Source organism: Marmota flaviventris, chromosome 18, assembly GCF_047511675.1.
Source record: "Marmota flaviventris isolate mMarFla1 chromosome 18, mMarFla1.hap1, whole genome shotgun sequence".
NCBI classification, from domain to species: domain Eukaryota; kingdom Metazoa; phylum Chordata; class Mammalia; order Rodentia; family Sciuridae; genus Marmota; species Marmota flaviventris.
Genome location: NC_092515.1, coordinates 846194 through 858502, shown reverse-complemented (window position 1 = coordinate 858502; position 12309 = coordinate 846194). Strand labels below are relative to the sequence as shown.

The window sequence follows — 12309 nt, the reverse complement described above, 5'->3', positions numbered from 1 at the left end:
AGAGGGTCAGTGCCGAGGGGAACTGTTCAAGTAGTGACCAGACACCCGAGGTTCTAAGTGGGCTTTCAGAAAGGGAGCCTCCCCGTGGCCCGTCACTTCGACACTGCGGGAAAGGGTCGACCAACTCCTCCGGGGTCTCCTACACAGACGTCCTCCGGACGCACTTCCGGCCTTTCCGAGGGCGCCGTCCCGGGCCTGCCCAACGCTCCCCTCCAGGTGGTCTCGCCGTCCACAGGAGGCCCAGCCATTTCCCCCGCACAATCACTCGCCCGTCTCCGGCCGGTCGGTCGGTCCCCGCGACGACCCAGGCAGCGATCACCTGCTTTGCCTTCACTCTCCTGCTCCGACTTCGGCCTCGGACGTCGTCAGGACGCCGCCCACCCCTCATCTGTCCACCTTCCCGAGACTCGGCCTGGCTGGGCGGACAACCGACGGTCTGGGCCCCCGGTTAAAAAAAATAAATAAAAGAAAAACCACCACCACAAAAAAGAACAGCGCCTGAGGCGGATTCGCACTTGGGGGGCAGCCTTGAGGCCAGGCCGCGCTACCCAGGAAGCACTGCGGCGCGCTCTGGCCCATGAGGGCCCGCGGCAGGCCGCTTCCGGCGGCGGCGCTACGTCACTTCTCGGCGCCCGGCAGCCCGGGCCCGGCGCCGGGACTGCAGCCCGGGTGCAGTGTTTCGGCTCGGCCGTTTTTGGGTCTGGCATCCTGCACCCCGCCGGGTGTCCAGGGCCGCCTGCCCGCCCGCTGGGAGCCGGGAGACATGGCGGCGGCGCTGCTGGACCCCGCGAAGGTGAGCGGCCAGGGTTCGGCCTTGCCGCTCCTCTGCTAGTGGTTCCTCCGGCCCCGCGGGCCTCTGACGGTGCTTAAAGGGTGAATGAGGCTTCCTCCTGAGGTCTCCAGCCGGTACTCTTGACTCACAAACCTGACAGACGGTGCTGAGTTCCCTTCCGCCTCGTCGCCCTTGCCCTTGCCCTTGCCTTTGTTTTGCCTGGGACACTGCCTCTACGTCTTTGCAGGGCTTCTCATGTTCTCTGGTTTCTGCTCAGGCTTACCTTGTTGGGAGAGGCCTTTTCCTAGCAGTTCAGGCTAAAGTGGCCCTTCCGTGTCTACTCGGTGTCTGGAATTTTTGTGCAGGGATTTTGGTAAAATTAAAGGCGCTTGCTGGGTTAGTTTGTACAGAATGTTGTGGGAGCAAAGAGGAAAGAAGTAATTGCAGAAGAGCCGTAATATCCGTCCTGAATCCATTCTTTGCTGTGCACTGATAGGAATTAGGTATAACTTCATTTAATTGCCATCATCTTAAAGTTAGGATCTTTCATCATTACTGTTTTACATAAGAGGAACTTGAGGTTTACAGAGGATGAGTTACCTGCCCCAGAGAATGATAGTTTTTATATATTGTAAACTAATAGCTATTAACAGTGCCTGTGTTCTCTACCCAGAGGGACAGGGAGGCTGGGGTAGACACCTAAAATAAACTTTGCCAGGGGAGCATGCTTTCTTCCCAAATGTAACATTGGGCACGTGGTGACGTGGCATTTCAGGCAGGTGGAACTGTGTGTGGACACAAGAAAGCTGTATTGGTTAAAAGGACTCCTCAGAGGACCTGTGTGGTTCCTTGCCCCCAACTGATGACACATCCTAGGAGAGATGGTGAGACTTTTTGATGGCTGTTCCATCCTGCATATCCAGAAAAAACATGTCCAGTCAAGGGCCCATGTTCTCAACCACCACCTGCTGTGTCCTCTTTGACCATTGTACCCCGTTCCTGAAGTGTCCTGGCCTCAACAATGAGTGCTGGCAAAATTCAGGTAGGAAAAAGAAGCAATGACTCATTATCCATTCTCCCTGGGCATCTTTGAAGCCCAGGAGGAACAAAGAAAGCCAAGGGAACTTGTTTAGGCCCTGCTACTTCCCAGGCAAGGGCCACAAACTCAGATGATTCATCTTTGAGGTGGGTGATGGTGATTTCTCTTCTGCACTCTTCTGCCCACCCATGTCTGTGGAACTATTTTCAGAAGTGCCTGAGATGAGTGTAACAGTAAAAATTTATCTGGAGTTCTCTATATCTTTATCAACTGAGGATTAACTACAAACAGAAGAGTGTGATGGTTGCATAATTAGACTGTAGACTAGAGGAACCTGCGTCCAGATTCTGCCCCTGCAGGTGAACTTGGGGTGAGCTCATAGAGCTTCCTGGACTTCAGGTCTCTGAGGTTGAAATGGAAATGATGATGGTGTTGACCTCAGGGGCTGTGGCCTGTTATCTGTGTTTCTTTAAAAATACTGTTAATTCTTATGACTGTTCATAGTGATATAGAAAATACTGTTGCATTTATCTGGGAGTAGATGCTCAGACAGATTAAATAAGGGCTCCACAGTCACACATACGAGGAAGCAAGTGTTGATTTCCAGAGCTTGTTTTTAACCCTAGAAATCTGGCTCCTGAGCTGGGGACTTCAGATACTTTAACATATAAAGTCTCCAATACAAGCCAGGTGCACAGTGGGGACCAGTAAGACTCAGGTGCTGTTGCTCTTGCTTCTGACACTGTTTTTACTGTTGTTATTTTCTCCATTCCTTTGATATCCCCGAGCACTACCTTTCTGTGCCTCATAGTCCATTCAGCATTGTCCTACCCCTGTTTTGAGTCCCAGTGTCTTTCTGCTAAGAGACTTTGCTTTCCTTTGCTGCTGTAATATGTCCAAGGCAGTGTCACCTCCTTGAGCCCAGTATAGAGCTGGGACTTCTGGAGGCATTTGGTGATTGGGACTTTGGGTCTCCACATTTTTTATAGTGCTCAAGTGACAGGTACTAATATTATCCAGCAGGCCCACAGCAAATACTACTGCCCGTCTTTGACATTCCAGGTGTCTGTGACCTTCACCCAGGAGGAATGGAGGCAGCTAGATCTGACCCAGAGGACCTTATACTGGGAGGTGATGCTGGAGACCTGTGGGCTTCTGGTTTCTCTGGGTAAGTTCTCTCCTTTTTGTCATATGGGCCACCAGAAGCCTCCCTTCCTCCCTCTGGCTCAAGGGCTGCCTGGTCAAGAAGGCCTCAGGAGCTGCCTTTCCTGTTCTCCACAATTTGGGGCTTTGTGTATGTTGTGTGTGCTCACCTCTTTTTTTTTTTTTTTTTTTTTTTTGAGGGAGGGGATAGCAGGGATTGAACCCAAGGGCATTCAGCCACTGAGCCACATCCCCACCTATTTTGTATTTTATTTACAGACAAAGACTAACTGAGTTGCTTAGCATCTCACCATTGCTGAGACTGGCTTTGAATGTGCCATCCTCCTGTCTCAGCTTCGCGAGCTGCTGGGATTACAGGAGTGTGCCACCGTGCCTGGTTTGTGTTCATCTCTTCTTGATCTCCTGTGTCTCAGCAAGAGTTGGGAAGAGAAACAGTTTGGCTCGGTAATAGTCAAAGGAGAGGGATGTGATGGAAGGAAATTTGCGTGTTTTGCAAAACCCAGAGGCAGCATTTTCAGCCAGGTCCCATGGGGAACTGGGACAGCACCTGGGAGGAGCATGACTGTGCTGTGACTTCTGAGTCTCCTTCTGCCCCTGTCTTTGCACAGTGGCTTTTTTTTTTTTTTTTCCTGTCACTTGGATTATCTCTGAGGCCCACACATTCCTTGCCTATCTTTCTACATATTTATTGTTTATTATTATTATTGTTTTTCCTGTTTACATTCCTTTTAAAAATTCTTCTAGCAAGTATGTAAATAAGGCCATTACAGTGAGTCCCTCCTTCAGTTTAATTCATTTACTTTAAGAGAGAAACTTTCACTGCAAGATGCCATTGTTTGTGTTTGGTAGTAAAAGTTATTTCTGAGCTGGGCATGGTGGCACATGCCTATAATTTCTGAGGCCTGAGGATCACAAGTTCAAAACCAGCTTCAGCAAAAGTGAGGTGCTAAGCAACTCAGTGAGACCCTATCTACAAATAAAATACAAAATAGGACTAGGGATGTGGCTCAGTGGCCAAGTGCCCCTGAGTTCAATCCCCAGCCCCCCACCCCCAAAAGTTATTTCTGTTGTGTGATATTGATAATAGTAGCTGATATTTGTGCAGATATCTATATGTACCGAAATGACCATGTGGGATTCCCTCCCAATTTTTTACTTTTTAGTGGTTCGTAAAATATTGAAGGCTGGAGTCACTGCGCTTTACTCTGGCCTCTGTTCCCTGAAGAATTAATCTTCCTAATGATGGCTGCTTCTCATCTCCACAGCTCAGTTGGTCTAAGGCTGTTAACTCCACACAGATGTGCTTGCTGGCTCATTAGTGTAGCACTGGGAAACCAGGGTCAGGGGCCAGACCCCAGAGTCTAGGCCCACTTGTACTGCTCTTGAGCTGTGTATTTCTGAGAAAGTTACTAGACCCCTCTGTGCCTCAGTTATCTCATGGGTAGAATGGGTCAGTGTAGCACTGCACAAGGCTCTCATGCATGTACATGACTCACAGTAAGTGCCTGGTGAGACCAGCCTTGTGCAGGTTATCAGTTTTGACCCCCTGTTGCTGATACCATCAACATATCATTCTTGTGGTGATCCTCTTTACTCTCAGGAATGAGATTGCATAATTTTGTCATCAAATTGGCCAGATGCTTGAGGCAACTTAGGTTTCCATCTTGGCCCAGCCAGTCACCATTTCCCTAATTCTGACAGTCAGTATCTTCCCAAGCCTTGGTATCTTTATCTGTGCAACAGTGCTAATCACAGTGTGTACTTTAGGTGCGTGCTGTGAGAAATTCTCAGGACAAAATATTTTATGCAAGGCCAATAGGAAAAGCAAAGTAACATTTTGCTTACTACATAAAAAAGACTAGATCAATAAGGACACATACCTTCTTTGTGAATGAAGAGATGTAGTAATACTTTAAGTGGTTTTTTTTTCCTACTGCATATATTTTAATTTAGAATTCACAAAATGTTGTGGATTTAAATTGCTAGGCATAGTCCTTAAGGGGTATATTTGACTCCACCATGTAAATATCAGGTTTTTACTTAGTATTAGGAGTGAAAACTCCATGACAGAGTGGCAGATTATGTCATGGAGTGACATGAACTCAAGAGCCACACCAGTGAAATCTTCTCAGGAAGTGACATCTGTCTCAGACTCTTAAGTTTAATAGTTAGCTAGAAGTGGCAAGGTATAGGTGTAGTGGCATTTTGATAGAAGGACTGGAGGACGTGATGGGGACTGCAACTGCAGAGCTGAAGGAAGGTCTGCCTGATCACTGAGTCCAGTGTTGGGCATGTGGCAGGCACAAGTGACCACTTGCTTAGTGATGACTGATGAGTTCTGAGCTATAGTTTGGGATCTTTCAGGTGAACCTTCTGTGGGTCTCTGTGCCTCCAGAGTACTGTGTCTTTAACCCCAGCCAATTTGTGAATAAGTATTTGGCTGCAAGTGACAGAGTACCTCAGTCTTGTAAGGAATGTGTTATCCTACCTCATAAGACTCCTGGGTTACTGTGGCTGACCCAGTTATCTGGGGTTTATTGGGTTGGATTTTGCTTGTTTTTTGTTCTTTTGCTTCCTCTACTTGGTCTATGTCTTTAGGCACATGCCCTCACAGAAGTCCCAGAGTGCCACAGGTAAGAGGAATGGAAGACCCCCCCTCATTTAGCCCTTTTTGGAATACCAGCTTCCTCTTTCTTCAGTCACTGGTGTAGGTCAGCTGCCCACCCCAGACTTCGAAGCATGAGGGAATGCTGTGTGCCAGAGGGATATCAGGATGCTTCTACCTCTTTGGGGACCACAGTAACCCAGAATGTTTAGTCTGATGCCCAGGCTTCCCACAGAGATTTCCAGTTGGTCTGAGGGGCAACAAGACATTCCTAGGTCTTAGCAGTTCACACAGGTCAAATACATGTGACTTTGAGTGGTCAGAAAATAACCTCCAGGAAATCATCTGACCATGCTGAGCTTTGTAGGTGGAGACTGGAGTTGGGTCTCTCTCAGCTGTTTCTCTTGTCTGCGGTGTTGGGACCCAGAGTGATGCTTTGCCTTTTGTTTCCAGGAAGCAGTTCAGCGTCTTGCTCACTTGGATGGGAGCAACTTCATTTCAGGTTTTCATCCCTGTCCTGAAGCTACAGGCTAGACCGAGGATTTTCTTCTCCCACTAGGTCCCTGTGTCCTTAGTTCTCATGCACAGACTGTCCTCTGTTTAAATCAGAGCTGATCTACTAGTTGGAGCACAGCCAGGAGTTACAGAGGAGAAGAGGGACCTTTCCCAGGCTCCTGTCCAGGTGGGTGCCAACAGCTGCAAGGGTGGGTTTGTGACAGCTTGAAGAGTTGGAGGTGATATTGCCTTTGAACTTTGAGGGAGCCTCTTTTTTTTTCCTTGAGGCCTCTCTGGGGACTTGGGCCTTTTAACCTGTGGTTTCTTCTGCCCTCTATCTTCAGCCACTTATGCCCCACAGCTCCTGGGGACTCAGCAGGCACAGTCTTTAAATCAGGCACTTTGCTCTGACTGTTCAGCCTCAACAAGTAGCTTTGACACAGACAGCCTCATGAATTGGGGAAATTGTAAGCCTCATTGTGCCTTTGTGATTTCAGCTGAGGTAGATCTAATTGCACTAACAAATGTACTCAGATCTCCCTGGTTTGGAATATAAAAACTATTTTTTCACCACTGGGACCATCTGGGTTAAGGGGAACTCTGTACCACAGTCTTTCATGGACCCAGGTGTCTTCTGTGTGTAGCACAAGGAGTCAGTGTGTCCCTGGCATGCTATAGTTGGCAAGGGGCAACCAGGAAGGTAAGATGTCGCACCCTCTTTTGTGTACATGACATCCTCATGTTCTACTGACAAGATAGCTGGACACACTTGGGTGCATGGAACTGTGTCAGAAGAGAAGAGTGAGTGTACCATGTGGTGAACATCTCAATACGCTGCTCACCTAAGCAGTGGTGGTAATGATGGTTTGTACGTCCTTGTGTTGAGGATGTGATCAATCGTGTGGAACGACTACACAGTGTGCCTGACTTCAGTGAGTGGTTCAATAAGAGAAGCTGTTAGCATTGCTCGTGCTCTGCTAGTGCTAATGAATATTGATTTTCTAAACATACATGCATGCATACACATATGTAGTTTGGTAATATGGACTGACTCAGGGGTATTTCACCACTGAGGTAAGCCATACCTCCAGCGATTTTATTTTCTGAGACAGGGTCTTGCTAAGTTGCCCAGGCTAGCCTTGAACTTATGATCCTCCTGCCTCCTGAATTGTGTATAGTGGTAATATATGATGTTTCCTTCTGAACTTGAAGAAATGAGGCCCATTGAAATTCTCTGTGCTCCATCTTTTCCTGCCTCAACCCTTTCACCCTCCAAGTGTCAGTCACACTCAGAGGGTTCCCTGCTCTGTCTTTTCATTCTTCCCATTTGGTGGAACCTCAGGTGACGTTTGGCCTCTCTGCCCCAGATCTGGGCTGCTGAAGGCACTAGGGCTGTGGTGATTGGCTTCACCATTGAGTCATGGCCTCTTGCCCAGGCCCCTTTGGCTGTGTCACCATTGCCCCTTCCCCACACCCATCTTTGTTTGATTATTTGTGGTGCTAGGGATGGAACCCAGCTGCACGGTTGCTAGGCAAGCCCTCTGCCACTGAGCCACAGCCACTGTGCCCCCCGCCCATCTTAATGCAGATCAGGGGTCCCCTGTCCCAGCCACTTCTGGATTTTTTTTTTTGTTGTTGTTGTTGTTGTTAAATCTCAAGACTTCTATGCTGGGTTGTGTTGGATATTATGTCTTTGTAAATGAATGCGGTAGAAATGAAGATGTTGGTTGATAGAGTATTGATTTTCTGCATTGTCAAGGCATTTCTAACTAATAATATAACAAAGTTACAGGTGAGATTTCCGCATTTAATAGCAAAATTGTGTGGTGTTCTGTGGAAAGTGAAAAAGTTTCAAGAGTCCAAGGAACACAGAGATTTTGCAAATGTGAATCCCAGGGGTCTCAAACAATACCAGGCATGGAGCCATGTTTCCATCTCCTTGTTCTTACTGAATTGTTGATTTCCTTGATGTTGTCATCTCTAATGAGCCCTTTTGATCATTGTATTTCCTTCAGGTAGCAACACAAATCGTAAAACCACAGAGCTCACCCCTGCTTTTCTGGCCTGGCCTGAAGAAGCCTCACATCAGCAACAACTGACACTGAGGACGTCAGGGGACTCCCAGTTGGGGCAGTATAGGGGTCTGGATGGATTTCTGAAATGCAGAAAGGACTCTCGAGACCAGGGATTGAGAAGCTTCCTGAGCACATGGGCCTGGACACTGTGGCATGAGAATGGCTGATTCTGTATATTCAAGGATTATGCACATCTCTCCAGATGATCTTCTGTGTGTCTGTGACACAGTGGACCACATGCAGGTCCCTTGATGGATATAGGGGAAAATTCCTACAAATGCAAGGACTGTGGGAAAGTGTTTAATAAGAATTGTCTCCTCATTCGGCACGAGTGGATCCACTCTGGAGTGAAGCCCTATGAGTGCACGGAATGTGGGAAGACCTTCAGCAAGAGCACACATCTCCTCCAGCACCCGATGATCCACACCGGAGGGAGGCCTTACAAGTGCTTGGAGATCTGCCTTCAACCGCAGATCTCACCTTATAAGGCACCAGCGGACCACAGTGGGGAGAAGCCCTTTAAGTGTATGGAATGTGGGAAGTCTTTTTGCCGAGTGCAAACCTCATCCAGCATGCCATCATCCACATTGGAGAGAAGCCCTATTAGTGCAGTGAGTGTGGAAAGGCCTTCAGCCGCAGCTCATCCCTCACTCAGCGCAGCAGAGGAGGGCCCCTTTTTACAAAGTTGGAAAGCTTCTGTCAACATCTCAGGACTCATGTTAAGGAAAATTTTTTTTTAATGTAACCACTGAGTAAAACCAGTGGTCAAAGGCAACTTCCACCTCAGCCTCTGGCCATTCTTGCCAAGAGAAACTCCTTTAGTGACATCTCTGAAAAAAGATGTCACAAATCACTTGTCATCTGAAGAGTCAGGTTTGAAATGGACGCAGCCTAGACTTCTACGCCTGAGAGTTCCTCCATGAGGGAGACCCAGTGATTATTATGCTCTTAGAAAAACCTTCATCCACATCTTTCTTCTTAGTTTAAATTAAAATGTTATTTCAGGTGTATTTTTTTAAAGGAGGAGGATAAGGCTTGGTGTGTAGCTTCGTGCTTCACGTGCAAAGTCCTGGGTTCAGTCCTCAGAGACAGCAGCACCACCGGGAGGTGATGGAGAAGAGGAGGAAATGCAGGCACATCTTTGTTCAGGCCTCTTTGATAAGCACTTTGCCATCTCTTCATGATTGTACTTGGGAAAAGGAAAGTGTTGTTTCAGAAATGAAAGAGCCCTGTTTCCAGTGTGCACACTCATCGTGTCCAGTGTCAGAACAGACTGGGAGGGTGGGAAGACCTGGAAAGCCACCTTTGTCCCCTGAAACATTAGGGGACAGAGGCAACACTTCTGTCTGAGGAGCCGGAGCACAGTCTGTTGGGAGACTAGAGGCTTGTGTTGTGAAGTGCTTCTGTTCATGGAGATGAGGCTGCACACACAACTGCACATCTTCACTGCACTTGTGTGTGTGTGTGTGTGTGTTGCTGGGGATTGAACCCAGAGCCTTGTGCATGCAAGGCAAGCACTGTACCAACTGAGCTATATCCCCAGCCCTCTTCACTGCACATTTAAAGCTGATTCTTTTTAAACAACTATTTCTTATGCCTTAACCCACCCACCTCATACTTTCCTGATCCCAGTCTGTACATAGTCTTTATTTTCCTGTGGGATGGGGATGATAGTGTTCCTGACACACTTAACTCAGCTGGGGCCCAGTTCTTCCCTCAGATTCAGCTTTCTCTCTTCTTATCCTTCCTCAGGCTTCTGCATGTCCCCCCAAGCAATTTTCTAGAGGTCAAATTAAAGCCAAAACAAAATAAAATGCAAGGCTAAATTAGGTTAAAGGAGCAGGATAAACACTTTAAGAAACAAAACACAAAAGGAATCTTATTTTTAATGTTATAAAAGATTGTGTGAAGATCCACCATGGAGGGTCTGTAATGTCAACAGGTGAGCCTGCAGTTTCAGAGAGTCACCTTCATCACCAGGGACTTGGTCCCTGTTGATTACTAGTCCTACTATGGATCCTCTTTTGGAGCGTAGGTTTTGAGCTACATGAAGTAGTATTACTCAGCATTAAAAAGGATGTTGTACAGAAGGATAGGAATAATCACATGTTTACTTGGAACTCTCCACTGAGCTGTTGAGGTGACCATGGGTAATTCACACTGGCACTGTAGGGAGCGTCATTTTGGGTTGTGTTAATCTGTGTCGTCATTGTTTTGGCAGTTCTTTGTTCCTTTCATGTAGTGTCTTAGAACTCTTCACCAAATTGTCGGTCCTGTGAATTTTTCCTTCGTCCTTTCTTTCTTGTAGGTCCTGCATATTTATTCTTCCTTTTCCCTTCCTTTCCCTTCTCACTTCTTTCCTTCCTCTCTCCCCCCTTCTCTCTCTCCCTCCCTTTCTTCTTTCCTTCCAGGATCACTTTCCCACTGAGCCCCCTTTTTATTTTGTGAGACAGGGTCTCACTAGTTTCTTAGGGCCTCCTTAAGTTGCTGAAGTTGGCTTTAAACTTGCTACCCTCCTGCCTTAGCTTCCAGAGTGGCTGGGATTATAGGCATGTGCTCCAGCACCTGGCTCTCATATTTTATCTTAAAATTTTACCTTTTTTGTTTGAATCTCTGAACCATACTGTTAATTTTGTTTTACTGCACGAGGTTTTAGGTTTTTTTCTCTTGCTGTTGCCTATGAATGTTCAGTTCCAGCACCATTTTTTTTTTCCTAAAGACTGACCTACCTATATTTAATTGCTTTTATGGCTTAGTCAAATATCATTAGGTTTCTTCATGTTGGTCTCTTTCTGCATTCTCTATTTTATTGATCTAATTGTCCATGTTATTGGCAGAGGCCAAAACTTCTGCTCACCAAACTATCTTGTTTTACTATGTTGGGTCTTCCAGTCCATAAATATGATGTCTCTTGTTTAGATCTCCTTCATTTATCTCATGTTTTGTAATTGTGGACATATTTTTTTATAGACTTTTGTAGATATATCCTATGGAACCATGTTTTTGTGATATTTAGGGTTTTATTTAGTTAGTAGTTATGGGGTGTGCTGGGGATTAAATCCAAGGGCATTTTGCCACTGAGCTATATCGTCAGTCATTTTGAGACAAAGTCTCACTAATTTGCTGAAGCTGGTCTTGGAAGATCCTCTTGCCTCAGCTCTCTGGGTCACTGGGATTATAGGTGTGTGCCACCATGCCCAGCTGTTTTTGTTTTGCTCTTTCTTTGTTGTCCAGACTGGCCTCGAACTCCTGGGCTCCTGTAGTCCTTCCTCAACCTACAATCCTGGTAGGTGCTGACCACACCAGACTCGAAATTGAGGTTTTAATTTGATGTTGCACATGATCTTTGCCTTTAGAGGGAAATATAATTCTTACATATTGACCCTGTAAGTTCTGACTTTGGTGATCTCACCTATTAGGTCTAGCTGTACGTTTCAATAGATTCCTCAGGATTTTCTTTTTTTTTTTTTTTTTTTTTTTTTTTTTTTTTTTTTTAAATTTTTTATTGTGGGTTGTTCAAAACATTACAAATTTCTTGACATATCATATTCCACACTTTGTTTCAAGTGGGTTATGAACTCCCACCTTCACCCCATACACAGATTGCAGAATCACATCAGTTACACATCCATTGATTTACAAATTGCCATACTAGTGTCTGTTGTGCTCCACTGCCTTTCCCATCCTCCACCCTCCCCCCTCCCCACCTCTCCCCTCCCCTCCCCTCCTCTCTCTCTACCTCCTCCACTGTATAACCCTGAGGGTCTCCTTCCATTACCATGCAATTTCCCTTCTCTCTCCCTTTCCCTCCCACCTCTCATCCCTGTTAAATGTTAATCTTCTTCTCCTGTTCTTCGTCCCTACACTGTTCTTAGTTACTCTCCTTATATCAAAGAAGACATTTGGCATTTGTTTTTTAGGGATTGGCTAGCTTCACTTAGCATAATCTGCTCTAATGCCATCCATTTCCCTGTAAATTCTATGATTTTGTCATTTTTTAATGCAGAGTAATACTCCATTGTGTATAAATGCCACATTTTTTTAATCCATTCGTCTATTGAAGGGCATCTAGGTTGGTTCCACAGTCTTGCTATTGTGAACTGTGCTGCTATGAACATCGATGTAGCAGTGTCCCTGTAGCATGCTCTTTTTAGGTCTT

The 12309-nt window shown here is 46.3% G+C and overlaps 1 protein-coding gene across 1 annotated transcript; it reads left to right on the top strand.

Moving 5' to 3' along the window:
* The first annotated feature begins 577 nt into the window (after window positions 1-577).
* Window positions 578-11609, top strand: LOC114079794 (zinc finger protein 460-like). The gene is made up of 3 exons (XM_071604890.1): window positions 578-793; window positions 2874-2979; window positions 8091-11609. Exons 1-3 carry the CDS (start codon window positions 578-580, stop codon window positions 8315-8317), a joined length of 549 nt encoding a protein of 182 aa, XP_071460991.1. The 3' UTR covers window positions 8318-11609.
* Window positions 11610-12309: the final 700 nt, after the last annotated feature.